Here is a 27,304-nt window from a genome sequence, read left to right as displayed (position 1 = left end):
TAGGGACCATCTCAGCAATACTGCTTTTAAAAGCCTAGCATTACCTAGGGGCTTAAGCTTACCTAGTCCTAGTCTTCGTCTTGTCTTTAATAACACCTTAATTACTGAGGTTCAGGACTAAGTGAAATTCCTATCATGTATATCAAAACAATGTTAATACTCATGGGGGAGTGACAACTGACAATATAGAGGGAAGGTGCGTGGGTTGACATGTCTACTCAGCTTGAGAATTTGATTGAAGGACCTTACGCCAAGTAGCGTATTTAGCCCAAACCCTTTTCTAAGTAGCGCTATAGTGTCACTTCTATGCCGACTAGCATTTCCGTGCAATAAACGCCCAAAGGTTTTTATACTAAAAGAATCCTAAGAAAAATATCACTCCGAATAAACAACTTAAACAAGGCCTAAATTAGAGATATAATTTTGGATGTAGACATGTTCCCGACTCCACCTTTCCCCATCTGCCTGGTGCTAGCAGTCTGTTCTCGTGCGCACTCCCAATGCAATTCAGCAACGAAATTAGTAAAATAGTAAAAAGAAATCACCCTCCCTCCCGCCGGGTCTTTTGGGCCGACCCATTCGGCCACCCGAATTGATCACATAGGCCTACCTGCAATTATTTACTAATCCCTGAAAATCAGACCTGTACTTTTTTATAAACACCAAAAAATCCGAAAGTGAGAAACACAACTGGTCTCGATAAAGTCTTCAGGACGAGTGTCCAAAAGCGTCCAAATGCGTCCAGTTTGCGTCCAGTTTAGGACCATTTGCATAAAGCCCTGATTGGTCAGAAGTTACATGTGACCTTGGCCGTGACCAATCGGGGTCAAAGATATAATAATAAACCACGCCTCCCAACCTCTGATTATCCTTGCTGAATTGCATCAATAGAGGGCCTATTCTAGCTCCTCTCACTCCCAGATAGGTAAAGACACAGATTAATAAAATATAAATAGCCACCTCGTTACAGTATATACTGTCAATTAGACTCGCTATGAGTTGTAAAATATTGGACGAGACGTACAATATTTTACAACTCATAGCGAGACCAATAAATATTGGACGTAAGGCATCCAATTTTATCATTATTTATGTGTTGGATCCAATATTTGCACACACTTGGATCCATCAAAACATAATCATAAATAGGCCTACATGTAGGCCTAATGAGAAAAGTTGGGGATAAAATAAGGATGTGGATTACGAAACGCCAATTTGAGTTCAACCCTTGGCTTTCTCAGTTCTTTCTTTCTTTCGTTCTTTCTTTCTTTCTTTCTTTCTTTCTTTCTTTCTCTTTCTTTCTTTCTTTCTTTCTTTCTTTCTTTCTTTCTTTCTTTCTTTCTTTCTTTCTTTCTTTCTTTCTTTCTTTCTTTCTTTCTTTCCTTCCTTCCTTCCTTCCTTCCTTCTTTCTTTCTTTCTTTCTTTCTTTCTTTTTCTTTCTTTCTTTCTTTCTTTCTTTCTTTCTTTCTTTCTTTCTTTTGAATTATTTTAAATCAAATGATTTACAACTAGGAAAACAAAACACATCGATCGCCGACTGGAGGAATCCAAGAATTCAAGAGGGCAGCATTGTGACAACAAGTTTTCCAGTTTTCGCGCATGCTCCATTACTTAGCAACCAACGCTGTAAATGTCGTGATTGAATGTGGAACGTAAACCTGTGTTTACATCATTTTTCTTACGGTTTTAATGCGAATTAGGTAAATATAATACCTCTAAAGGTAAGCAGGACGTTTTGTCATGCAACCAAATGTACCTTTTCTTGTTATAGTTATTTAAAGTTCCTTCAAAACAAGGTTTTTTAAGTAAGCTTAAAAGTTTTTTGACAATAACATTACAACAACACACATGACATGCACATTGCAAATGAATTTAGGGTTCATTCATAATATTTTCATGACTATAGCTATGAGAGTATGAATGTACTGCGTGCACTGCGTAATGTCGCAAGTTTAGTGGAACATGGCATGGGAATGACACAATACAAAAATGAATAGCACGATCGATTGTGCACGCACAGCCTGGAAATGCAGCGCTAAAACTAAAGCGTGTGCATGCATGGCATGTCATGGCATGTGTGTGGTACTGTAACTGGTAGGTGTTGTACGCCGACACAATTGTCATTGCGTGTCTGTTCAGATCTCATGATTGAGAAACTATTTTTTTGGCTATAAAGTTCAAACGGTTGTTTATGCCCGAGGGGCCGACCCCATTCATACATACCAGAACATTTTGTGATTCTTATTTCATCAAAATAATATAAAAAAATTACAAGTAACAACTATTAAACATAAATAATTAAAAAACATCATTTTCCATCATTTTCCCTACCCAGTCATCTCACATCCGGGACACCGGACATAGCTGGACATAAACGCTGTTTATGCCTGGCTCTCAACCAAACTCCAAAATTGTGTAGCAAATTGATAAAATTGTGTACGGTAGCATTTTGCTATGCGATACCAGCTATTTCCAACAACGCTGCATGCTCAGCAGCCAATCACTGAGTCAGCATGCGGCATGATCAGACTCAAGAGTACAGAGACAAGCATGGCAAGTGTGTTTCAACGCAGTAGATGTATCCGCGATGTGCGTTTAAAATATGCTCTCGTAAAGGTTTACTGCAATTTTGCCTCACTGCGCAGTTGCTACACTTGACTGTCCTGTAAAAATTGCCAAAGCAGAATGTATGCCCTTTAGTTATCCTCAGGACAACCTCCATATTTTCCTTATTTCGGACACTGGTAGGGTCTGTTTACCCAGAAAATGTTTTTGAATTTTGAAAATTGGTGCACTCTTTTGACTTGAGGGCCAGAACATTTTAAAATTATGCCATAGAGATTTGCAGTAAACAATTAAATGCTCATTCTTTTACATCTATGATCTAGGACTAGGTAAATGTATCAAATTTACAAAATGTTTACTTATTTACCTCCACAATTTGTTTGGAGCAAATAAATACTATAAATTAACCTGTATTATGCTGCAAATAGGAGGACTAAATACTTAGTCTGAAACGTTAGAAGCAATGTTTCTATAGAAAATGTGGCTCCAGGAAGGTTTTTCTCAACAATTACAGTTGGCTAGATTTAGCTGTTGAATGATATTCACAAACTAGTACTTAATAACAAACATTTAAAGGCCCATTCAGTGATTTGCTCATCCGGACGATCGTATAAATCGTCAAAATTCAGATTTGGGTACCTTTGTCATTGTTATACTAGACTAGCGGGACACCAGCGCTTCGTTACCGGTGCTGTATACGCTTATTAAATGCTGTTTGTAGACAGAAAGTTGACAAAACACACATACTTGTTCAGAGCGTGGCCTAGTGGTTAAGGCATAGGACTGTGAACCCAAGGGTCAAGGGTTCGAATCCCAGGTCCGGCTCTTTGTGTCCTTGAGCAAGACACTTCACTCTACTTGCTTAGTGCTTTGGAGGGCACTTTAAGCTGTCGGTCCCGATGTACATGCATATTTTCTCACATTAATGTAGTGTGCACGTTAAAGACCGTCACAGGCTATTCGAAAAGAGCAGGGGATCATCCCGGTCATGTTGACTGTACTTCAAAATACACTCACCTACTCTAGGTTCCAGAGTAAAAAATAAGTACAGCTTGCTTAACTTGTCTGTACGCAGTGCGATAATACTCATACATATGAGGGAGGCACTTATAAGGAAGAAGAAGAAGAAGAAAATTGGTATAAAAAGGGCAATGCATAATAAAACGGAATTCATCTTCAACTTCCTTAAGGTCACAATACACACAAAGTCTATCCTCTGGTGGGATTTTTGGTGAAGAATAACGCCCTCTCTCAATCCTTAACCCTAACCCAACTAGGACTCACTAAAGCTCACTATTAAAACCACTCTGCGTGCATGGATTCCACGGGACTTGATGACGCAATCAGACCAAGTCATATATACCCAGGGAATTGTTGGCGGACCAACGTCACCTGTGTAGCTACATGCTGGGGATCTTCTGCGTGGCATCGAGGGGTCTGAGGTTCGAATCCCGGGGGTGCCAAGTGACTTTCTTCTTCATCTTCTCTCCTTTTTGGTTCCTTCTTTCCCTTCCGATAGCACAAAAACCACAGGTAGGGTTAGGGTTAATAAATGAGCACTAATACGTAATCTACAGAGTGAAAATATTTTGAATACCAGTAGACCAGGAAAAAAACAGCGCCACAGAACAGATCGTGTCAAATTTTGAAAAAAATTGTTTTTTTTAAAGGCTGACCGTGATTTTGGTTAATTTATGTTCTGTTGGTGATGATCAAGCAAACTTTAAATTAAAATTTTTGGCCTTAAACAATAATGCTTTAATTATAGGAACAACACTTTTTGTGACTTTCTTCCACAGATAAACAGGACAATATTACTTGGATTACTTGTTGCATTATCAGTGTGACAGTATGGGTCAATCACTGACAAGAGCAGCCCAATGGACATCAGTGAGTGATGGTGGCCAGGGAAAACTGGAATTCAACCAGGCCAATGAAGCCTTAGTCAACAGTTTCATTAAATTTGTTGAAGGTTTTCCTGGGAGACATCCTCAAGAAGCAGCATATGTCTTCAAGACCCCATTGGAATGGCAAACCACAGTAACGCCATCAGCATTCAGTGGAGACTATGAAACCAGGTATGATTTTCATTACCCATGTACTGTATGTAATGAAGACAGAAAAGGGGGTTTGAATGCATATTTCCAAAGACAGAGCAAGATGGATGACACCCATCACTAGGCCTACCCATCACAAACCAACAAAAACAAGGAGCATTCTGGGGAGCATTCAAACAAGCAAACAGACATATGGCACAATTAAATCTTAAATCTTGTGTAATTAAACCACAACATTTTTGAATTTTGCATGCTTGGAAAACTTTTTCACTGGCAAAGGAGTCACAAAATTCTTTTGCAATTCACAAATGTGTTATTTTGCAAGAAGCAAGGAAAGAAAGAAATGTATACTGAAGAATGTAAATGTTGCATAAATAGGGCTTCATTTCCAATTTGGAAGAAAAACATTCAAGGTGGGAGAAAGTATTTTGTCCATTAAAGTGTGTGTCATGGTGAACAACAGTCTGCTACATACATGTATCATAATTAGTCCCAGCATTTAATGTTAAAAGCAAAAGCAGTTTGTGTTTGTAAGCCTGCGTTCGTGTATTTGATTACGGTACTGTGTCATTTTGGGAAGGTTATAAATTTTATTGATTAGGTGAAAGAACAAACTTTTCTCAAAGCCTTTTAAAGTAAAAAAGAAACGGTATTCACCAACATTTTATACTACAATATATTTTCCACTCTAATGTTCTTTGTTTTCCTTGTTGATAATCAGTGATGATACGGTCAAGTCCAAGGCAAGAGACAAAAACGAGCAACCTCTTCTTAAAGTGTTTTCCACTCTAATTATACCCGCATGCGAAGCATGGACGGGTATATTGCCATCCTGTGGTTTCTTCTCCTCCTCCTCCTTCTCCTCCGTCCATCAAACACATCATTCTGTCAAGGCTAGCGCTAAAACTACAAAGGCCCTGGAGCCCATATATTGTACACTTATGGGCCCTACCCCGTAGAAGTGCCTTTTGCCCATCTTGACCCCAGAGGTCAAAGGTCACGGGCCCCAGGGGCCCAAATGTGAAAATACAAAGCACGCCATTTCTCATCATATGAAGCAGCCTCAGGGCCCTGAGTTGGTACACTGATAGCCCTAGGGCTACTCTATATTTTCAAATATACAAGAGCCCCATATGTTATATATTATGGGCCCCAGTGGCCCAAATGTTAAAATATGGTGCAACAGATTGACAAGCCTAGCTCTAAAAGTACAAGATCACTAGGGCTCATATGTGGCATATGTATGGGCCCTAAGTTGTAGATGTGCCTTTTGCCCATTTTGGCCCCAGATGTACAAGGCTGGGGGCCAAAATGGGCCGGCCGTTTCTCAGCAAATAAAGTAGCTACAGGGTTCAGATTTGGTACACAGATAGGTCTTTTAGTATTATATTGTCATATGTATATATAACCCCCATATGTCACATAATATGGGCCCCAGGGCCCCAAACGCTCAAACATAGGGCCGGCCGTTACTCAGTAAATAAAGCAGCTACAATGCCCAGCTTGAGTCTACTGATAGCACTTGAGAATCATACTTTAAAATATGTACATGAGCTCCAAAGGTCATATATATTGGGCCCCAGGGCCCCAAATGTTAAAACGAAGGGCGGCCGTTTCTCATCATATAAAGCAACTTTATGGCTCAGAATTTGTACACAGATTGCACCTGAGAATTACATTGTTATATGTACACATGAGCCCCATATATCACATAATATTGGCCCCAGGGCCCCAAACGCTAAAACATAGGGCCGGCCGTTACTCAGTAAATAAAGTAGCTACAGTGGCCAGCTTGAGTCTACTGATAGCACTAGAGAATTATACTTCAACATAATTATGTACATGGGCCTCATAAGTCAAATATTATGGGCCCCAGGGCCCCAAATGTTAAAATAAAGGGCGGGCGTTTCTCATCAAAGAAAGCAGCTTCGGGCTCAGAATATGTACACAGATAGCACCTGAGAATTATATTGTTACTAACACCCACACACCCATCCACCCCACACACGTGGGACTAAACAGACAGATCGTATTATATCATAATTGGAAATACCAGCGTGAAGCGTTAAGGCTGTTCCAGTTAAATTACATACCCATTGGATGTTCCCTCTGAAATGGCCCCAAAAGGCTGTTCCGTATAATTTACATACTCCCTCTGAAATGGCTGTTCCATTTAATTTACATACTCCCTCTGGACAGTTTCCCCCTAATCATATTGCATAGCCTCACTGTGAGTAAGAGATACTGACAACAGCAACCTATGGAGAGTAAGAGAGCGACTCCCCTGGGAGGGACTTTTACAATTTCTTTATTTTAAGTACTACGACAGTGCAACCTACATTCAATTAAAGCTTGTGACTTGGACTTTCACTTTTTTACACATTTTCTGCCCAATTGGGCGACTGTTTACAATTTCTTTATTTTAAGTCCTCAGCAAATAAGGACTGTAAGTTTAGGTACACCGATAACATGCGGGTATAGCCGTATTTGTGTACAAATATATAGCCTTCTAGTGTTCTTTGTTTTCCTTGTTGATAATCAGTGATGATGCGGTCAAGTCCAAGGCAAGAGACAAAAATGACCAACCTCTTCTTAAAGTTGACAAGTTAGGAGAGCTCAACTACAAGATTCAGGTGTCATCGCTGGAACAGCTCAGTAACTTTCTAAAAATTGCTGGAGAGAAGAAAGTGGTAGAAGCAAGGACCATCTTAGAAGGTATGTAGCCGTAGAACTCTGGCCATAGTAACCGTTTTTACTTTTACTAAGGCCAGAGCACAGAATTAAAGAAGGAGAACCGGGACTCCCTATACCGCCACGCATACAATCGCGCCCGTCAGCTATGGGGAGAAAATTGGGGTATTCGGGTCCTTGCCGACGGTGCTTGCGGAGACGAACGAAAACAATTCTGCGTCTCATCTGAAGCGTCTTGGTACTCGCGTGCAGGACGCATCAAGTGCGTCTCTCAAATGCGCCCATCATCCATGTCGCACTTGCATGACAACGAATGCCTTGAACGCATTCCGAGGGAAACCGAATACCCCCAATTTTTGCTCCATGCCTGTATCAAGATGGCGGTCGAGTCCTGGTTCTCTGGTTTTAATTCTGTGGGCCAGAGGCACTTTACATTGAAAAACTGAGAGAGCATGCTTGAACGTTTCAGTACAAAAGTTGAAAACACTGCAAAATCTAAGCGGCATTTTGACTGCAAAATGCGACCTGCACGCGATACCCGAGACGTTAAAGATGAGATGCAGAATTGTTTTCGTTCGTCTCCGCCTCTCCGAGCGCCCTTGGCATGGATCCGAATACCCCCAATTTTCTCCCCACAGCTGACGGCGCAATTGTATGTGGCGGTATACATGTAGGAAGTCCTGGATCTCCTTCTCTAATTCTGTGGTTAAAACAGTTACAGATAAGTTTTTAGTGAGAATGACCATTGTAAAAAGACTTCTAATTACCCTGGTTAAAAACAAGTACAAAAAAAGTACTGTACTTTTTATGTACTTTTAAAAAATGTACTTTTTTGGAACGCGAAATAAGTACATTTAAAGTATTAAAAAAGTATAAGAAAAGAAAAGTACAGTAAAAGTATAAACAGACCAAAAGTACATAAAAAGTACAGTGTACTTTATTTAGCCATAGGAAAAGTATACTTTATTTGGCTGTGTGAAAAGTATACTTTTTTAATACTTTAAATGTACTTATTTTGTGTTCCAAAAAAGTACATTTTTTAAAAGTACATAAAAAGTACAGTATACTTTATTTAGCGATAGGAAAAGTATACTTTATTTGGCCATGTGAAAAGTATACTTTTTGGTCTTGTGAAAAGTATACTTTTCACATAGCCAAATAAAGTATACTTTTCAAATGGCCAAATTAAGTATACTTTTCACATGGCCAAATAAAGTATACTTTTCACATGGCCCAATAAAGTATACTTTTCAAATGACCAAATAAAGTATACCATGCTCTACATATGGTTTAATAAATATACTTAACATGCGATTAAATTTCAAAATTTGTCTTGTAAGAAATTAGAAAAATTTAGAAAATATTTTTTAACTATCCTGGTTGCTTTCTTGTCCAGGTATTAAACGCAACACATGTCAATGTCAAATTCCTTGTCCCTCCCTCCGGGGCACATTATTGCACCCCCCCCCCTTAATTAATAATAATGTACACTTAATAGAGCGCCGGTATCCGTCAAGACACTCATGGTGCTTTGCAGAAACAAAAAAAATGTACAATAATGCAAACAATATTATAATAATTAATACAAAATCAGATCAATGTTGAATAGTTCATGCATCAAGCCTGGGCATATGTATTTTGCAACAAATGTACGTATTAAAGTTAATTTGCTTTGAAATTATGCAATTATGTTCTTGGTAAAGCGAACTGAAAATGGCAGGTTGTTCCAAATTTGTGCAGAAACATGAAATGATCTGCTGCTAGCTGCCCCACTGGTTTCTGCAACAAGCTGTTTCTTGAAGAAGTCCTTGTGTAGCAGAACAGAGATTACGAGCTGGTGAATACTAGTTCTTACATTACAAAGTCTTGTAGACAACAAAATTCTTTGTTCAAAAGTAGCCAATGCAGGTCATGTAAAAACAGGTGTAATATGTGGTTTCATGTAGGCCTATATGTTCCAGGCGGCGGATGACATGATCGAGCCGGCAACTTGTGAAACCGCCCGGCTGTATGGCATTTTCCATATAGTCGATTAGTTTTGTGGGGTTCATTATCGAACCCCAACGGTTTTAGCTTGCATTTATATTATTTAACAACATAGGCCTCTCTGTTTGTGATATTTCAAGCGTTTTAAAATTTCAAAATAATCCCATTCAATTACACGGTTGACGATGAAAATTTACTGAATTTAGAGAATGCAATGCGGCCACCACCTGATATGTTCATCATGCATGCAAGTCTCGTAGCACTCGAATTATGTACAGTTGAGATGCCATATACAAACAGAGAGTTGCCAATGTCTATCGTTGAGGTTTAATAACCCAAACCATAGACCGTTGTCCATATTGGGTATGTGTACCATAGGCAGAATTCAGCAGTGTTGTATGTTGGCTGCATGGGCACTGAATGAAGCTGAATGAGCGTGTACATTGTAAGCTTACCCAATTATCAGCATTATATGGCATTGCTTGGTGTTCAAAATATTTTAAACAATAACAAATAAATAGTACCTTCTTTTGTGTCCAATTGAATCATCAGAAATCCAAGTCATAGCATAATTATATCCATGCAAAATCCACAAAATGAAAGCTCCCATCTTAATATGTCATGTCAAAAACAGCTCCAAACAGAATGACAGTTATTTTTCAAATCCACAACAATATTGCCATGTGACCAATTTGCATAACAGGTCAAATGGCTAATCCAAGAAAAGTACAAATTAAGTACACTAAAAGTATATTTAAAGTACAGTTGGTGACCTTCTAAATGTTTAAGTCCCAGAAAAGTACAAATTAAGTACAATGGTGCTGTTGAAAAAAATGTCTGAGTCTGAAAAAGTACATTTTAAGTACATTTCTTGAGGTCCAAAAAAGTTCAAGTCCAAGAAAAGTACAAATTAAGTACAGAAAAGTACAAATAAAGTACTTGATGATGGGCAAAATCTTTGGAGTCAAAGAAAAGTACAAATAAAGTATAGAAAAAGTATATTAAAAGTACAAAAAAATTTAACAAAGGGGGAAAAAAGTACAATCAAAGTATACTTTAATTGTACTTTTCACTCAAAAAAATACAATAAAAGTACAAAAAAAGTACACATAAAGTATACTTTATTTGTACTTATTTTTAACCAGGGTAAAGCCCCCTTTTGGAAAATGCAATGTCCTGGGTGTTGATTAGAGAGAATATGGTGTGCGCTGTTACAATGTGGTTACCAAGGTCTTAGCCAGCCATGCGTCCACCCGTCTAATCTAATTTTAGACGGGTGGATTTAATGGATTTTACAGATGTGATAGCTCTAAAACAGATGATTTTAAGGTTATATGAACTTGAGACTAATTCAGAGTGACATGTAAAGGCCAAATCAGGACATATTTGATCCCAGTGACCCTTCCATGGGTATAGACAAGTTGTTTTATATTTGAGGGTCAAATTTTGGTATCTGCTTGGACGGGTGGTTTCTGATTTCTGGCTAAGACACTGGTGGTTACCAATGACCAGCACATCTCATTTATTTGTTTCCTTGTCCTGCCTCTGGAATTGGATAGATTACTCAGCCCCATAAAAAGAGAGATTCTGGGTGCAAAATAAAGCCTTTTCTGTTGTGGTATTTATTTACTGTTACAGTCAACAAAGATCCAGTGGCCAAAATGCTAGGTGATGGCTTTGCTACAGTTGAAGGAGATGATAATTCAACTCTGCGGCTTCTTGACCAGACTAACAAAGATGATAGCGAGTCAGCAGCTGATATGCAGACAAAACTGAGATTGCTCTTATTGGCACAGCAATTTGATATGCAGCTGATGAACCAATATTTGAAAGATAAATCACAGTAAGTGGTCAAGTTCTTTTTTTCTGCTCCTTAAATAAAGCCCAAAATTCTCGGAATTCCAAGTAGAAAATGGACTTTACAAACAGCAGGCAAAGTTTAAGCTTGTTCAGGTCTAATTTCGGAGCGGTTGCTGAATAGGGTACAATTCTACTAGTCTTTATTTCAAGACTGCCCTACCCCAACCCTAACCCTTAACTTCATAAACAAGGACTGGACCCTAATTTCCAATGCGCAAACCAATTAAATATTTCACTAAAATTTACTTCAAATTTATCATTACTTGCCTTTAGGGTCATATATTTGCAGTTTCATGACTTTTTTTAGGTACATCACTGATTTTGCGAGAAACATTATTTTTAGAAACAGGAAAACAACAGAGAATTTAACATTTACAAAATGGAGAATTTCTGTCTTGAATGAAAGAAACAAAAAAAACTACATAAATCCTCATACTTGGGTTTGAGTATTTAGTCAGTAAGAAAGATGAGCCTTTCAAGGTTAAAAGAAAACCTTGCTAATTTCTTGCAATAAAAAATCAATTATTACACCAGTCTGATGCCCCATATTTCCATTCAAAGGTTTGCATATAATTAATAAAAATTCCTTTAAAAGGAATAGGGTGGGCAAATGAAAAATTGTCAAGAGAAATGAAAGAATGAGTAAGTCAAGTTCACAATTAAAAACAGGGAAAATATGACACAACATCGATTTCCAATAGGGGAATAACACAAAACGTATAAACAAAGTTAAAAGAGTGTTTAACTTTATATACGTTTATACGCTTATTATTCCCCATTGGAGGTTAATTGTGTCATATTTTCCCTGATTTTAATCTGATCTATTGCTTATCCTTTGTTCTCTGCTGGTCAGTTGGAACAGATTTTCCCTGTTTTTATATTAACCCTTCACATCATAACACAAGACGTTTTATGTTAACATTTTATATAAAATATGGTTATAAAACTTTTGTAGATAATAGTTATTTAAAACATTTTCGTAATCATACCTAGAGGTTTTTTTTATCATCAGATAGAAAGACTTCTGCTCATCTTCTCTGGTGAGACAACAGGGCTGGGGTATCTTTCCATATCAAAGTTTAAAAATCTGTCATATCAATTTCCTCAATATGTTGTATTGCAACTTATGAGGGGAAATGTTTGATTTTACAATATTTCGATATTATTTTTTTAACTTTGTAACTTTATTATGATTAACATAACTGTATTTTAAAGCGTCAAACTATTATCATTATTTTGTCCCAACAAAAATAATCCAGGGAATAAAATATTCATTCATATGTTTATTTATTTTATTCAACCTGGGCCATTTCTACTGGTGCACATGCATTCTAATAATTTGTCTATAATACCTTATACAAGCATCAGCAAACACTATTTGTCACAAGATTTGAAAAGTAAATAGCCTATGTACACACTGAACATACAAGCTGTATTCAAGTACATGCCGAAGCTGTCAGTATAAAATGATATATATGACCTTCACGATGCTATTAATTTAGCCCAAAGATTAGGAAAACTAGGAAAACTGGTGAACTGGTACTGTTCAAATAAAAACATCTGCAAATCTTGCTGCAATTTCCAAATAGTATTTCTATTACTTAAATAATTATTTTTGTTATTTCTTTTAATACAAACATATTACTGCCTATGACGACTTTATCGTGATTACTTACATATCAAAATCAAGTAATAATTACAAAACTCGCGTAAACTATCACCTCTGTGGGTGTTTGGGATATAACCGCACGAATATTTTCTCAACACTGCGGTATGTGAAAAAGTAGGTCAATAGTCAGAGAATACAGGGTGGGTGCGGCACGCCGCACCCACCCAAAAAGATTACTTTAAAAAAGAGGTTTAATACAACATTATACATTGTGATCTAACAAATGAAGAGCTTTGTTGCAAAACCCCTTGTATCCTTATTGAGCAATTTTGAGAACACATCAAAAAATCATCAAAAAACTCACTGATATAAGGATTTTTTTGGTGCCCAAGTATCCTGCCAAAAACTGTTTTTGTTGCAAACCCCCATATATCAGTACTTTTTTTAATGATTTTTTGATGTTTTCTCAAAATTGCTCAAGTAGATGTTAGGGGTTTTGCAACAAATCTCTTCAAAATTTATTTGTGGAGACAACAATATTACCTCCATTATGTATAAATTTGAAGCAGATTATTTTCTTCCAATTTAGAGTAATGGAGACCATGGCCATGTGCATGCATTAAGGGCCGTTCATACTATCACCGCATTTGCGATGCATTGTTTTGCGATGCAGTGTGTTGCTGCATCGTACTGCAAACTACTGCATTGCGATATCGCAATAAAGTTAAATACATTTTAACTTGGAATTGCGACGAGTTGCGGCAAAAAGTAATCGATATATCGGCATCGCAAAGCAACGCATCGCAAATGCGGTGGTAGTATGAACGGACCTTTACGCACATATTTTTAAAAAATAAAAGAAAAATTGTTTTTGATTAAATTTGTCATCATCAGAGAAGTGCGTTTGACACCACAGCAGATTAACAACGAAGTGCGTCTACTTCAATCATTCGCCGGGGATGACGAAACCTGTGCATTGGAGTCTATCAAGTTTGTATCTGATTATGAATTTGATAATGGGTGCAGGGCTCCACCATGGAGGCAAGTCCACGGTGACATCTGCTATGTGAAAATCAAACCATTAGACGCCAATGAGGTCTCCGTAACTGCCAATACTGCTGGTGTTTACAAGAACAAGGTGGGTGTTGATTGTGCTCGTAAAAATGGATTCTTCCAGACAGTATTATCTGGAAATTTTGGGAACAAAGAAATTGACGGTGGATTCTTTGGTATCACCTCAAGTTTGACAGTGATCATGTCATTGCTTTTTCGCAAAATAAGCACATATGTCAGTACCAAACTTGAGGCAAACCAATGTTTAGGAAGGTAATTAAGGTGCCGCCACTGCTTCCAGACATAATGGTCTGTATGCCCAAAACAAGTTAGACCAGGTCTAACTTTAGACCTGATCTAACTATGGAGGTTAGACTTAGGGAAGGATCCCTTTAATCTTTTCTTTTTCACCTTACGTTACACCTTGGTCTGGGGCGGACATTTTAAAAATGAATTTAGGAGAGCAGCAACGGCATCACTTGCATTACATTCCAGATGTTAAATCTACAGCATATGCAAAATTTGAGGAAATTCGCATGCGAGTCCGTTTTATTTTAGGGCCATTTGTCTATAACTGGTCTTTACATGTAGCCCTATGGAGAGAGTGCCCGTTGAGGGCGCTTATAACCCCATTTTAGGAACAAAAATGTGATTTAAAAAAACGGACTCGTACTGAATTTTCTAAAATTTTCAGAGTATGTAGTATGAACATGTAGAAATATAATCAAGTAGTTGCCCTATCTGCTCTCCTCCAAAAAAATAAAAAGTCCTATACCTCAATGATAATGAAACCTAGGTGTTACTCCTAGCAAAGTCCAAAAATTAAAGTGCATCCATAAAAGTTACATGTATTTGCCCATAACAGGATCTACAATAATATAGAATAAGGTATACGTATATGCTTTAAGATTCCTTCTCCATAGTTCTAATCTCCATAGTTAGACCAGGTCTAAAGTTAAACACAGTCTAACTCGTTTTGTGCATACAGACCAATGTGGATACATTGACAAGGATTTATAAAGTGTAATGGGAGGGTGGATGGATATGTTTTCATAGATTGTATTGAGCAAAATAGTCAAACATGTCACATGTACTGATGCATTATCTGTTCAGTGTAGTATCAAGTGTGACCTACAACTCATCTTAACTGTTGCACAATCTAATCCAGTGTTTTGCAACATGAAGCTACTTGCTGGTGTATAGGCTACTTTGTGAACAAAATAAAGGCCTATTATAATAGCATTCAAGATGATAGATGATCTGACAACATAGTTTACTGTTTTTGCTTTTTCTGCAGGGTGTAGAAAAAGAAAAAGAAAACAGTGATTATGAAAAAGACGGTGAAACATTCAAAGATCTTGTGAGCCTTCTGTCAGCAGTAAGTCCTAAATTCAGGGACCGGATCACAAGCAAGGAGTTTGCATTGCATGAGGAAAAGAAGGCTGAACAGATGGTCACATACATAGAAGATGCTGATGATGAAGCAGATTATGGAGAAAGACCAACAGAAAGGGGAGAAAAGGGCAAAGATGAAAAGGAAGAAAAATCTTCCAAGCAGCAGGTGAGAACAGTCAGCGTACTATTTCTTTTAAAACAAGACCACACATAACAGCAGTCAAGGTTTGAATATCGGTAGTAATTAAAATCACTATGACAAACATACCAGTTGCTACATGCCTTTCAAAAGAACATTTATGACTATTTTGGAACAAACCATCGCATACATATTATGATAGCATAATAGCATACTATAATAGCTTGCTATAATAGCATACACATCATATGATGCAGTCTGTATGATGCTGTTATCCAGGAGCTCAATTTAGTCATTTCTGCAATATTACGTGGACAGTGCCTTCAAAATCTGTAGCAGAAAGACCAGCGAAAATGACCGCTGGTCATATAAATTCTTTCACCTGTTTTAACCAGTCATTAGCACAATAGGGTTTGGTGGTATTGTGCTATTAACTGGTTAAAACAAGTGAAAAATTAGGATAATGAATATAATGACCAGAGATTTTTGTTTTTACGCTGGTCTTTCTGCTACAGTTTTTTAAGGCACTGTCCGAGTGTCTGTGTGATGAAAGATTCCTGCTGTCCTGTATGTGTGTGTGTTGCCCATGAAGTTGCACGGTTACCGGGTGCTCCACAATGTATGTTGCAAATACTTGTAGTGTAGGATGTTACACACATGAAAAGAACATTTGGTGCAACTCAGTTGAACCAGTAGATCTATAATTGTTGCTAGGCTTTTGTGATCTGATTGGTCATACTCATATGTGCTGCTTTGGCAAAGTGATGGAAAATGATTGCGGTGGGGAAAATGGGTGCTGATCACGGCTGCAGTGTTCTGTTATAGTATGATCAAGAATATAAATATGTAAACTATTATAACTGTAGTCCTGTTTTAATAATGAGCTTCCTTTTCCAAATTGAAAATGTGTTAATTGTGTGGACTTTTGGAGTATAGTTCAGGTCTGTACATGATATTTACAACTTATATTTACAATTTTACACACATCCCTCATGAATGCAAGGTATATCATTCTTTGACTTCCATAACACTTGTTAAAATAACTTTCCCTTGCTGGGTATATTCTTAATATTCAATCGCTCTTTCTCTCTGTTTACTTGAACTATTTTTTTATTTACCTCAAGTTCACAAGTGACATCAATGCTTTTTCGCAGTTACACTGCAAGCATGCTGACAAATCGCCCTTGTAAGTGTGCGTGGATGCTCTGCAAGATTAACTTAAATGTGTGCGATTTGATATTTCACCCAGCGAAATAGGCATCTAAACCTCTACATTGCTATCAACTTGAGGCGAACCAGTGCATAATAATGATGAGCTATACATTAACTCTACTTATTGTTTGTAACAGTCCAACAAGAAGTCTAAGAAGAAATCAGCTGAAAAACCAAAGAAATTGCAAGCAACGCTGAATTGGAAGAATGAAAAAGAGAATGAAAACGAGCAGTCTGGGGAAAAGAAAGATAAACCTGAGAAGAAAATATCAAGGCAGCAAAGGTAGGAATGAATAAAATAAAATAATCATATGTGACATGGTCAAGGGGAATGGGTCCGATGTCGCTAATATTGTTTTTGAGATATTGGCAAAAGTAGTGTAAAATTCTTTTTGTTTTATATTGTTTTCAGCCATTGATAAATTGCTCATAACTCTGCAACCAGATGTCAGATTTTGATGGGGTTTGCATCAAAATGTAGCATTTGTAAATTTACTGCCAGAAAATGGCAAAAAAAACCCCACTTCTAACTGCAAATTGCAGACATGCGACATGTGACTCATCCCCTTGATCATGTCACATATTACTATATAGTAATTTAAAGTTCCTAGTGAGTGACCTTTTTGTAACCCTTGCCATTTTTGTCATGCTTATAATGGTTCAAGGAAACAGTATACCTCACTGGAAGGCTTATTGGAAAACAGTGACTTATTATTGTGACTAAGTGACTAAGTTAGTATTAAGTTTGTACAGAAATTAAACACTTTTGATTTAAGGATGATGTTGATCCTGGATTTTGATTAAAATATCAAAAATGAAATGGGGTATTCAGAATGTTAATGATTCTTAATAAAATTCAGAAGAGCTTAGTTCAGGGTTGGACTTTTGACCGGTCAAAACATGTTTTGTCCACAAAGCGGTTAAAACCAGGTTTAAACCGGTCAAAACCGGTCAAATCTGGTCAAAACCTAATTTGTATTCTAGAGTTAAATGAAGTTGATGTAGGCCTATCATGTATTTTCAACATATAACTATAATCACTACTTGGATAATAATAGCATAATATGATTTATTTATTAATTAATCAATAAATAAATCATTAATTAAGAAAATATAGATAAAAATACGTCCCTTCATCAATAGCCAAGTTCTTAACATAAAAGTACATGGTGAGTTGCAGGGAATGACTTTGAAGATCTACATGGTATGCAATGCAAATTATGTAAAACTAAATTGAGTATTGTTATCTGCTGTCAAATAAGACATGTAGTGTTAGGTTAATTACTGTCACAGTAATGAGTTGAGGAAAAATTGCAAATGTGCCAAATAACTTGGTCTCAACATGGACATATTAAGAAGTAAAACCAAAACCAATGGGGGAAAACATTGTACTTGACACTTGAAAATTATATAGGCTAATGGATTTAAACTAACTCTAGCATAGCCACTATGGAGTAACAAATATTACAGCCTTCAGTGATATCAATTTATATGTTTGTTACACTTGTATGATACTGGCAACATTTTTGAATGTTTGTATTGTCAAGTAAGGTAAATTTTCAGTCTTTTTCCTTAATTTATTTTATTTTGTAGCATCAAAATGGTTTTGACCAGTTTTGACCACTTTTAGCGGTCAAAACTAGGCGGTTTAAACCTGGTTTTAACCGGTTTTAACCACGGGGTTTAAACCGGGGCGGTTTTAACCGGCCAACCCTGGCTTAGTTGGAGGACTGGTAGTCTTTCAGTTTGTGAAGAGTGAATTCCTTGACTTTAAGGGATCTAAAATGAGCGTTTATTGCGTTTCGACAGTATTTTTGTGGGACATAAGAGCACCTCAGACCTATCGAATTGCATTCTGAATACGAAGCATGTCTTTCCGATATCAAATCATTTTCATTTTTTGAAAATCACAATATAATACAAATTTTATGACAAATTATAAAAAATTGATATTTTTCAAATTTTTGATATATAACAGTCCTCGAAGTAAATTATATAAATCTAATGATATATTCTGAAAGTGTATGTAGCAGGGAGGAAAAGCCGACGGTCAATTGAAAATTTTGACCTCTCATATTGAAGATATGGATTTTTTTCCCAAAAAGACCTATTGTTTTTTTGGTGTTTTGGGAAAAAAAAATCCATATCTTCAATACGAAAGGTCAAAATTTTCAATTGATCGTCGGCTTTTCATCCCACCTGCATACACTTTAAGTATAAATCATCAGATTTATAAAGTTTACTGTTAAATATCAAAAATATCAATTTTTAATGATTTGCCATAAAATGTGTATTACATTGCTAATTTCAAAAAATCAAAATTATTTGATATCAGAATGACATTCTTCGTATTCAGAATGCAATTCGATATGTCTGATGTGCTCTAATATCCCAAAATAAATACTGTCCAAATGTTCATACCACACCCCTTAACATTCTGTCCATTGGTTGCTTTTGCTGAGATTGGCTGTTCCATCGGCCCTCGGATAGAAGGGGGGAAATCACAAAACATGCCATAAAATAAATACCTCTTGATGAAACAATTCCAAAAGTTTGATTGCTTATCAGAGAAATCAACTTTAAATACTACCAAAGACAAGGCAAATTGGTATTTTCTGTGCTGAGAAAATTAACTTGAACTAAAAGAAGGCCCTGTGCAAACCAATAGGTATTTTGCAAGGGTGTCCCCTTTGACAGATGTGAGAAGTGGGTAAGTGCAATAGATGGAAAAACCATGACCGAGAGAATTGCATCTCGTTGTCTATAAAAAGGATTGAAACCTTACCTTCATTTGCTTCACAGAAAGGCAGAACAATATGAGAATATAACATATCGGGTTCATATATACCTGTGCTCTGCATACCTGTTTACTTTAATGTTATTTTCCTTGCAGTGTAAAGAAATCCAAGACACCTGCTTTTGAAGAAGATTATTCCGAGAGTTCCACTGAGAGTGAAGAAGAGGAGGAGACGTCAGATAGACGGCAGGAACAGAACTCAGACTTACCATCAGAGTATTGGCAGATACAGAAACTTGTTAAATATCTTAAGGTAAACAATGGCAGTGGGCTGGTGTTGTAAGCTTTGTAGTTTAGAGAACATAATACTTGTCACGGTAAAGTTGATTTCATGAAAAAAGTTTGTTCTTGGTCATGTTACAAGTGGTTTGGTCCATCATTTTTCAATCTATCCTTGGTGGTCAAGTTGCTGGCTTTGATCTTTGACACTAGTGATGGGTCTGTCATAGTTGCAATAATTTTGTCATTGAATTAGCTGTACGAAAACAAATCTACCTCCCTCAACTGAATTGCTGCTATCATTTCTAAGTAAACTGCAAATGTTTACCTATGAAAGTATACAAAGTATGTAGAGTTAGGCATAACATCATAAAAATGTCTCGATTATTTGGGATAAGTAATTTGTATATTGAACTGCCGAACTGTTGCTACATACAGATATTATAGATGTTGTTTTGATCAAGTGGATTACAATGGAATATTACTAAGATAACAACAACTTAAGATTAGTGTCACACTTCTGAAATATTGTCTTATATACAAGCTAGTACAGTATGTCCATCGTGAATGACCAGGGTTATAGCCAGGCAAATTTTAGTGCCGGGTGATATTTTATATGAAATGGTGAAAAAAATTGAAATTTTGATAAGAATTGCTTATTTGTTCATTGATTTTGAAACATTTGAGGCTGGAGTCCCGGGTATTTGGGCTCAAAATTAACTTGAGTGCCGGGTGGAAATTAAGAGTGCCGGGCGGGTACGCCCGTCACCGTCCAGCGTAGCTACAACCCTGTGAATGACCCATTGTGCCGCCAGGTTAATGTGGAAGTCCTCACATAGTTTTGTAAAGCAGATGTAGAATTATTCTTTAAGTGAAATCCACTAATCATTGAGAGGTTGTTGTCTATTGATTTACAGGGTGGTAATCAGACGGCCACAGTGATTGCATTGTGCGCCATGATGGATTTCAATCTAGGCCAAGAAACCTGCCAGCTTGCTATACGAGATGTAGGAGGTCTAGAGGTGCTCATCAATCTCCTGGAAACAGATGAAATTAAATGCAAGGTATGGATTAATCATACATTTCAGATTCTGTTACAACTTGTCTGTTGGGTGAATAAAATCTGGCATATTGGTTTTTGTAGTTTAGCTGGTAAGTTATTAGAACTACCTGATTTGACTGAAATGTTAAGGGGCAACTTTGGTGATATCCTCCACACTACTATAATTGGGCATGATTGCTGGAAATCCCCCACAACATAAAAAGCTCTGAAAAATATTGTAGTACAAAATAAAAATTTCAACAAAATGCAGTGCGCCTCTAACTGAGCCACCATTTTTGCATGTCTGATTATCCATAGCAGAAGGTGCATTTGATGACATTCTACTATCACTAGTCTTTTGCATGGACTGAAATTATTTCTCAAACCATGTAGTGCTTCATTTTTGGATACCCAGTGTTATCACCTAAACATACACATTTTTCTGTGGGTTTACATTCCATCAAGCTTTTATTAACAAGATGCAAGTTAAACAAGTTTTGGTCATTGAAAGCAAGTTGCTTTAAATTCTGGGCAACAAGAATGATGTCTGTTTCTCAATATAGAACTAAATTGTTGGTTGAATGCATTAATACTAAGCCATTTTCACTCTGATGTAGCAGTGACGTCAGTCCGCAGCTTCATATTGCAAAGCGCTGGTGTACGCACGCACTTAAAGATAGATGCGCATATGAAACAGCTGCCTCACCACGTTGACGTCACTGCCACAGCAGAGTGAACAATAATATAATAACAAAGCTCTTACAACCTCCTTGCATTCCCCAAATTTAATGTTGCCCAGATATTTGAACTATTTTTTCCCACAGTCTGTCTTGTACTTAGCAAGTATGATATTATGTTACCTAACTTCGATAAACTGGGCTGTCATGTAATAGATTCAAGCATTTTAAATCATTTTTTAATTGGCAGATTGGATCACTCAAGATCCTAAAAGAGATCTCCAAGAATACACAGATCCGCCGTGCAATCGCCGATCTTGGTGGCCTACAGACAATGGTAGCTATCCTGAAGGCTTCCAACAAGGACCTGAAATGCTTGGCAGCAGAAACCATTGCTAATGTGGCTAAGTTCAGACGGGCAAGGCGGACAGTGAGACAGCATGGTGGCATCAGGAAACTGGTGAGTTACTGGTTCAAGCCTGGGTTAATACACCTGTTCCGAATTATGATATGCCATGATAGTCTTTGTGTTGTGATCATTTCGATGAGTGGTTCGTAACAAAGAAAGCGTGAGCCAGTTGACCTAGCAACGGTAATATTCTAACGTGCACTATGCCAGCGAATTAGATATAAGCTAAAAATGCAGAAGTGGCATGAGAAATTTTGTTCCACTGGAAAGTGATGACCTTCATAGATATTTTTTTACCTATGGTCCAGATGCAGAAAATAATTATTACAAGAGATGTAAATGGTTTCTTATCTTCATGGCCATGTAGGCCAATATGTCTAAAATTAGCCCAAGGTACTTCATGGATTCATTGTGACACATGAAAATGCATAAACATTTGAGGTGATTCCAATTTATAATAGATTTAATAGTATAGATTTGTGTGCATCATGGGGCATGAAAAGTTGGACGATCCCTTTGTCTTGTTTCAATGTCTACTACAGTTCACTAGAAAGTTAGAAAGCTTGCCATTTATGCCAGAATTTTTCCAAATTTATTGCTGGTATAATTTTCTTAATTCAAACTGATTTGAAACTGTTGTTTAAAACATTATTCAATCCTTCATTTTTTGCAGGTTGCTTTGCTGGACTGTGCCCCATTTGGTTCCCTTCCTATGACTGATGACTCAGAAAAAGATGTAACAGTTGCCAAGTGCGGTGCCTTGGCACTGTGGAGCTGCAGCAAAAGTACAAAGAATAAACAGGCTATTCGCAAGGCTGGAGGAATCCCACTCCTGGCAAGACTGTTGAAATCAGACCATGAAAACATGCTTATTCCTGTGGTGGGAACTTTGCAGGAATGTGCTTCTGAGGTTGGTATTTGAAATGTCATGATAAAGCATTGAAGGAGGATGCATTTGAGGTAGTGGTGTACAGGAAGGGATATTAACTCAAGGCCTATAAGCCAAATACACATTTTGTTCAACAAATACCACCCTGCCACCCAAAGATCCATACTTTTATGGAATACTGTCACCGTAAGATATAATTTTTAGAAGTAAAAAATCATCAATATTTTGATAAATAAAGTTGAACTCAAACCACCATTTGGGAGAAGATTTTAATAAATTGTCTCCAACAATCAAAATTTTTTGAAGAAAAAACAAATCCAGTTGTCAGCCAAAGACTCCTTACATCAACTGTATGCTATTTATACATACCCCTGAGTCAAAAATGTGGACTGTTGTTATCCTACGAGATATATCATGTTCAGTTTCAGTCCACTCTCAGTTTTCATAAAATTTTACATTGAAAATTGATTGATTTCATAAAAAACATGTGGTAATTTTGTTGCTAATGTTACATTTTTAATGGATGCTCAATGTCTGTCAAATATAACATTCAGCAGATTTAAAAGTTTTCAAAGTAAAAGTCCAAGAAAAACTCCATACAGTTTTGGCAATCCTATCTGTTTCCTTTCTCAATGGTGAATGCCAGTTGTAAAATCAGATGATGATGATGCCCTCTGGATCAACTGGTCATAAATGTGACTATAGTCAAAATATTAAATTCTCGATCACGAGAGCCAACTTAGGTACGCACTGTTATTTTTGCGTCGAGCGTACTACACAAAGACCGGCGCTTATGGCGCAAACACAGCTTTTGAGAATTGACCAATCCCATGGTAGTTGCTAGGCAAGGTCAAGGTTCGGTCATGCAGGTCGCACGATCGTGTTATTCTATGAAAAGTACGCTGACGCAGAAGGTACATCCTCTCATGATCGAGAATTTGTTATTTTATCTATAATAAAGATGGAAAGCCCCTTTTTCACCGTTCTTTAGGCTCTCCTTCATGTTAAGTTTTGATCTGCTATGAAAACTTTAAAAAAAATTTGAATTCCTGATGAATCTCTTCAATAAGAAACACATTCAGCAGCTGTTTGTTTTGTTTTGCTAATGTTACATTATTGACAGACAAAAAGCGGGAAATGTATCTTTAAAAAAAAATATTATCGAGAGTAAAAGTTGTTTATTTGTTTATTGTTTTGTTTTTGCACACCAACAGAAAAGTTACAGGCTAGCAATTAGAACAGAAGGTATGATTGAGGATCTCGTTAAGAACCTTAGTGGGGAAAATGAAGAATTGCAGATGCACTGCGCAAGTGCCATCTTCAAATGTGCAGAAGAGAAAGCCACCAGGGATCTTGTGAGACAATATGGTGGTCTAGACCCATTGGCAGCGCTGTTAACCAAAGGCTCAGAAAATAAAGAATTGTTGGCAGCAGCTACTGGGGCTATCTGGAAATGTGCCATGAGTGCCGAGAATGTGACAAGATTTCAAGACTTGAAAACTATCGAGGCATTAGTGACACTCCTGAATGATCAGCCTGAAGAGGTAAGTGTGATATTTTATATTTTTTTAATCAAATTTATTCAGTACTGAAGCTTAGAAAAATTGAAGGTAAAATTACAAATTGAAGGTAAAAAAAAATGATTAGTAGTTCTGATTTATAGCCTCAAAGAATTTTCAATGAAAAAATCAGACAGAGTGGTTTTTAAATAATTTCAAAGTTGAGACTTTAAGCTCTAAGTTGGCCATGTCATTAAGGCAACAGTTACAAACATTCTGTTTAAAAAAACGGAACATAATAAGAATTATTCCTTTTAATACACAAGAGACCATCTGAAACAACAGCAAACGTTGGGGCAGCTGTACGGGCTCTGCCTTGTAATCGGTGGGTTGCCAGTTCAAGCCCCGGCGGTGCTATCCTGTTGTGCTCTTGGGTAAGGCGCTTTACCTTACTTGCCTCTCACTACCCAGGAGTGAAAGGGGAGCTGTAGTGTTATGAATATTGTCCATTGAGCGCCACATAAAGGTATGAGCATGCCTTTGGCATTGTATGGCAGCTGACATATTCTAAAGACAGTGGAATTAATGTAAGTGCTTTGGTACATGTGCACATTTGAAAGGCGCTGTATTTTATATTTTTAAACCATCCCTAGAGAGAAATTGGGTTGGATGCACAAAGCACAACTTTGAGAATGCCATAAGTTCTTACAAGTTGAACACAACCAATCTATATGGTAATTGTAAAATGGCTCGCACCTGTTGTTTTTCCTTTTCACTTGACAAAATGAATAAACCCGTTTTATGTTTGACACATTGCAGGTGTTGGTGAATGTGGTAGGTGCTTTAGGTGAATGTGCAGCTCAAGAACCGGATAACAGGATGGCCATCCGCAAAGCTGGTGGTATCCCTCCATTGGTCAACCTGCTGACCGGTACAAACCAAGCACTGCTAGTCAATGTCACCAAGGCTGTAGGGGCATGTGCTATTGAACCTGATAACATGGGGTAAGTCACTTTGTAAATCATTTGGCAAATGGTTTGGTTATTTCAAATACTTTTGATGAATGAAAAAAACTCCCTAAAAATAACATACAAAGAAGCAAATAAAAAAAGCAAAATGTGTAGTTGAACAATGTTTCAATGAATGTTTTTTTGGGATATGTAGCAAGAGAACTATTGCTCCTGGACCTTGGTGTATACATTTGGTGTAGTAGGTTCCCTGGACCTTGGTTTGAAAGTTTGGTGTAATAGGTTCCCTGGACTTTAGTGTAAAAGTTTGATGTTGGTTCCTTGGACCCTGGTGTAAACATTTGTGAAGGGTCATCCATGACTGTTGGCAGCACAGTTCTATATTATAAACTAGGTTCAGTTTACCTTCCAGAATTTAGGTGGCTCCTTTCATTAGCAAAGCATTAGACAAAATTGATTTAATTATATCTCAAAAAGAAAGAACAACATTTGTTGTGGAATAATCATACTAGCAATTTTAAGGATCATTGTGACTTTATATATTTATGTTTGATTTTTCTTGATTTTTCAGTATCATAGATCGTTTGGATGGTGTCAGACTTTTGTGGTCTCTTCTCAAAAACCATAACCCAGAAGTTCAGTCCAGTGCAGCTTGGGCCATCTGTCCTTGCATTGAGAATGCCAAGGTAAGTGGACATTTTACCTATGTGATTTTTTTGTTTACAGTAAATTATTTACTGTATCAAGTCTTCAATTTCAAACTTGCTAACATCTTGCTGAAATCTGTTCACACCTGGCTATGGTCCATGTGGATGGGGTAGTAATTTGTTGTTTGCTTTTGTTTGTAATTTTGATTATTGCTCACTTCAAATCAAATTTTGTTTTTGATAATGACCAATGCTTTGTACTATTTCATCTTTTATTCCTATCAGGATGCCGGAGAGATGGTGCGTTCTTTCGTTGGTGGTCTAGAGTTGATCGTCAGTCTTCTCAAGTCTGAAGATAAAGAGGTGTTGGCTAGTGTATGTGCAGCAATCGCTAACATTGCCAAGGATGAGGAGAATCTGGCTGTTATCACTGATCATGGAGTAGTCCCAATGTTGGCAAAACTAGCATCTACAGTAAGTGTTTGAGTAAGGGATCAAAACGTAAAAGCATGGAGAACAGTTCACAGATGTGGGCTTTTTAAAACTTTTTTTTGAATTAATAATCTTACATTACTTTTGCTAATATGAAGTAACATTAAGAAAACTCACAGAATATTACAGAGCTGTCACAGTTGGAAGCTGCCTCTCAACACACAATTATAAACTCTTTTCTTTGAAAACAGACCTGTACATTTTTGTTGTAGCATATTTATACAGATTGTATCATATTAACATAATTGGCACTCATCAGTTTTGATATTATTGAATAGCCTGCATCTTTCAACATTGTTTCCTCTTGAAAAGACCAGAACAGAAATTTTATGACCTTTTATAACATTAATTTACGAATGCATTTTGATGTGGCAGTCTTATCCATAATCTCTGAAAACTTTTAGGTTCCAATCATTTTGACACAGCCTGTAGAAAAGAATGCATAAACCATAATAGTGTAGCATGTTTCTTTTGTAAGCTCATTTGTTATGATTGATAGACATTCTGCAACAGTTTTTTGATTGCATTTTTCATTTTTCAACCTCCCCTGTGCAGACTGATGACAAGTTAAGAAGACATTTAGCTGATGCTATAGCCAGGTGTTGTATGTGGGGCAATAACAGAGTTGCATTTGGACAGAATGGAGCAGTGGCACCACTGGTCAAGTACCTTAAGTCACCAGACTCTAATGTACATAGGGCTACAGCCAAAGCTCTCTATCAGCTATCAAGGGATCCTAATAATTGCATTACAATGCATGAGAGTGGCGTTGTAAAGGTAGGTAACCTAAAATAGACATGATCACATTTTGAACATGTGTGGGCGGGCTTCATTAAGCTTACTTGTGATCCAAGATCCTGTCTTAACTGTGTAATCCAATAGGAAAATGAAAAAAATTGGATTTTGACCTCAAAACTCCAACCTGCATGATTTTTTTTTTTCTGCATTTGAATAATATTTGATACTATCAAGTAATGAAAGCCACATTTCATGAAACATTTGCGAAAGTTTTGTAAAATGGCCCTTCGTGCTCAAAAATTTAGCCATAAAATACATAAACACATGTTATACATAGGAAGCCATTGATAATGCTGGGAC

The 27,304-nt window shown here is 37.1% G+C and overlaps 1 protein-coding gene across 2 annotated transcripts in view; it reads left to right on the top strand.

The window, feature by feature from the left end:
* The first annotated feature begins 1,608 nt into the window (after positions 1-1,608).
* LOC140153747 (outer dynein arm-docking complex subunit 2-like) overlaps positions 1,609-27,304 on the top strand; it is a 29,373-nt gene continuing 3,677 nt past the window's right edge. The window contains exons 1-16 of one of the 2 annotated variants that reach the window (XM_072176579.1): positions 1,609-1,700; positions 4,365-4,643; positions 7,165-7,337; positions 10,938-11,142; positions 13,663-13,906; positions 15,119-15,382; positions 16,705-16,850; positions 19,461-19,617; positions 20,501-20,647; positions 21,553-21,762; positions 22,385-22,621; positions 23,815-24,144; positions 24,919-25,103; positions 25,639-25,753; positions 26,000-26,188; positions 26,762-26,983. In XM_072176579.1, the coding sequence (XP_072032680.1) occupies positions 4,417-4,643; positions 7,165-7,337; positions 10,938-11,142; positions 13,663-13,906; positions 15,119-15,382; positions 16,705-16,850; positions 19,461-19,617; positions 20,501-20,647; positions 21,553-21,762; positions 22,385-22,621; positions 23,815-24,144; positions 24,919-25,103; positions 25,639-25,753; positions 26,000-26,188; positions 26,762-26,983 (3,051 nt within the window). In that variant the 5' untranslated portion in view covers positions 1,609-1,700; positions 4,365-4,416. Of the gene's footprint in view, positions 1,722-4,364; positions 4,644-7,164; positions 7,338-10,937; positions 11,143-13,662; positions 13,907-15,118; positions 15,383-16,704; positions 16,851-19,460; positions 19,618-20,500; positions 20,648-21,552; positions 21,763-22,384; positions 22,622-23,814; positions 24,145-24,918; positions 25,104-25,638; positions 25,754-25,999; positions 26,189-26,761; positions 26,984-27,304 lie in introns of both variants that reach the window. The other variant, XM_072176580.1, reaches the window with a different exon arrangement.

The sequence above is a fragment of the Amphiura filiformis genome, chromosome 5 (assembly GCF_039555335.1).
Source record: "Amphiura filiformis chromosome 5, Afil_fr2py, whole genome shotgun sequence".
NCBI classification, from domain to species: Eukaryota; Metazoa; Echinodermata; class Ophiuroidea; order Amphilepidida; family Amphiuridae; genus Amphiura; species Amphiura filiformis.
The sequence above is the reverse complement of the archived record's forward strand: the minus strand, read 5'-3'. Positions and strand labels throughout refer to the sequence as shown.